The sequence below is a fragment of the Salvelinus fontinalis genome, chromosome 2 (genome assembly GCF_029448725.1).
Source record: "Salvelinus fontinalis isolate EN_2023a chromosome 2, ASM2944872v1, whole genome shotgun sequence".
NCBI classification, from domain to species: domain Eukaryota; kingdom Metazoa; phylum Chordata; class Actinopteri; order Salmoniformes; family Salmonidae; genus Salvelinus; species Salvelinus fontinalis.
In genome coordinates, this window is record NC_074666.1 from 17,244,732 (window position 1) to 17,247,231 (window position 2,500).

Genomic DNA, 2,500 nt, shown 5'->3' on the forward strand with positions numbered 1-2,500 from the left:
ACACCATCGCTACATGCCAAGCTCAACCCTCTTTCCCACTAATGGGAGCAGGGTGAAGTTGCCCCTAGACGCTGATCTTGGGTCAGTTTTGCATTTCCCCTACTAACGGTTAAGGTTAGGATCGGGGAAGGGGAGGCTGATCCTAGATCTGTACGTAGGGTGAAACCTCAGGCTAGTGCCACATTGGGGAAGGGGAAGCTGATCCTAGATCTTTACGTAGGGGAAACCTCACCCCGGAGCCCCACTGTGTTGAAACCATAGATTTCTCTCTTAGGAAGCCACTGCCGTTAAAGAGACAAGCAGACTATCCAGCCATCGCAACCATAGCAACCCTAGCGCGACTGCAGAGCAAGGCCGAGATTCAGTCAACAGTAACGGCCACACCAGAGGGACGTTGTACCCCACTGAGGTACCGTCTCTACGGGGTCTCAGGAAGACCCAGAGCAGCACATTGGAGGAGGAAGAGAAGGTCTGGAGGACCAATAAGAACACGGTGCTGTCCAGAGGATCTAATCTAACCCGCTCTGGGAGCGTCAAGGACCTGATCCACAAGTTCTCAGGCTCAGAGAACGGCGAACCCTCGTCAGTCAAGGAAAACGGCTCACCAGTTCTGTCAATGGGCGGATCCCTGCCTGAAGACTCTAACCGGACAATCAGGATGTCCACAGCCAGAACTGCGGAGGTACTGGCCTATCAAAACTCCCAGTCCAACCCAAACACAGCCACTCTCAGTAGTACCACAGTACAGACCCAGAGCCCAGTCAGGATGTCCACAGCCAAGTCCACCTCCCAGTCCAACCCAGCCATTCACAGCAGCAGCACCGCAGAGAGCCAGAACCCGGTACCTTCGATCAAACTAACCCCTCCACCCATGGAGTCTCAGCCCGGCCTTAAGGGGGCGAAGACGGGAACGCAGCAGCCCAGCAGTCCTTCAGACAGTCATTCCCAGAAGGGTCAGGGTCAGAGCCAGGGTGGCTCTCACAGAGATTCCACGGCAGGCTCCGGATTGGGTTCGGTAAGTAGACCCTCTGGAAAGGCTCCATTATAAGAGCCAAGAACTGACCACACCAATCACTGATTGCTTGGCATCCGAGACCACGTCCACCGGTGATCATGCTCCGTATGAAGATCACACAGCATGGCATGGCCTGTCTGTCTGTCTGTCTGGTCTGCCTGTCTGTCTGTCTGTCTGTCTGTCTGTCTGTCTGTCTGTCTTGTCTTGTCTTGTCTGTTTGTCCACAACTACAGCAATCAACACAATTGTGCATCCGCCTGTTTATCCGTCTGTGCATGTGTGACCAATAGCAGTCCATCTGCACCATAACCCTTGCATCTAACCTATCAAACTCAACTAATGGCTTGTTCCTAACAGGAGGGCACTTAGTCCTAATGAGCCGTAGCATCGCTATGTCGCGTGTGTGTTGATGTTGTTACCACTCTGCTCTACGGTGATGTCACTCGTGTTCACATTACACCATTGCATGTCTGTTCAGTCGGAATTCACTGGTTTGATTTGCACGCGATACAATCTCAGATCTCTCTCCTGAACGTACGGCACCTTACAAATACCATTCAAATGCTCCCTGTGCTGTGCTGTACTGTGCCTGTCTGTCAACAGCTATGCTATTGATTTGTCTCTCTCTCTCTCCCCCTCCCTCTCCCTCTCTCCATCCCTCCATCCATATATTTAATTTCTTCTCCTCCTCCTCCTCTTCCAGGAATCAGACTTTAATCCCAACAAGAGGCCTGAAAGTCCCCCATCTGAAGATGAGCCATCCAATCCCGTCAACGTCCACCAGAACCCCAAATACCAACTGTACCTGAGTGGAGACGTGACGGGGAACGGTTCCAGGGATACAAATGGAACGTTTGGGGGAGACAACGGGAACGGGATGGAACCCAGGAACAATTCCCGTTGGGACAGCTCCAGATTCGGGCCAAACTATCACGGGTCCCTGGAATCTCTGGCCTCTCGGGACTGGGACACCATGTCGGACAGGGTGAGGGACAGAGGTCTGGGGCCACTTGGGGCTGGTACTGGGGCCAGGGGAATAAGACAGGGTGAGGAATAGAGGCCTGGGGCCAGGGGAATAAGACAGGGTGAGGAATAGAGGCCTGGGGCCAGGGGAATAAGACGGGGTGAGGAACAGAGGCCTGGGGCCACTTGGGGCTGGTACTGGGGCCAGGGGAATAAGACAGGGTGAGGGACAGAGGCCTGGGGCCAGGGGAATAAGACAGGGTGAGGGACAGAGGCCTGGGGCCAGGGGAATAAGACAGGGTGAGAAACAGAGGCCTGTTGCCAGGGGAATAAGACAGGGTTGAGGCTTGAGCCTCCAGGAGCCAGGGATTTTATTCAGGGGTGGTGGTGGGGCCAGCACTGCTAGGGGCCAGGATATGTTGATGGGGAATGAGAGGGACAGTAGTAGGGCTTCCAGGGGCCAGGGCAATCAGACATGGCTGAGGGACAGTAATAGGGCTTCCAGGGGCCAGGGGAATCAGA

General features: G+C 54.4%; 1 protein-coding gene across 3 annotated transcripts in view; it reads left to right on the forward strand.

Moving 5' to 3' along the window:
- The window catches only part of LOC129813018 (myosin heavy chain, embryonic smooth muscle isoform-like), an 80,105-nt gene that overhangs the window by 42,033 nt on the left and 35,572 nt on the right, over positions 1–2,500 (forward strand). For 2 of the 3 annotated variants that reach the window (XM_055865133.1, XM_055865142.1), the window contains exons 4-5: positions 275–1,015; positions 1,719–2,000. In XM_055865133.1, coding sequence (XP_055721108.1) covers positions 275–1,015; positions 1,719–2,000 — 1,023 coding nt within the window. The remainder of the gene's footprint in view (positions 1–274; positions 1,016–1,718; positions 2,001–2,500) is intronic. The other variant, XM_055865151.1, reaches the window with a different exon arrangement.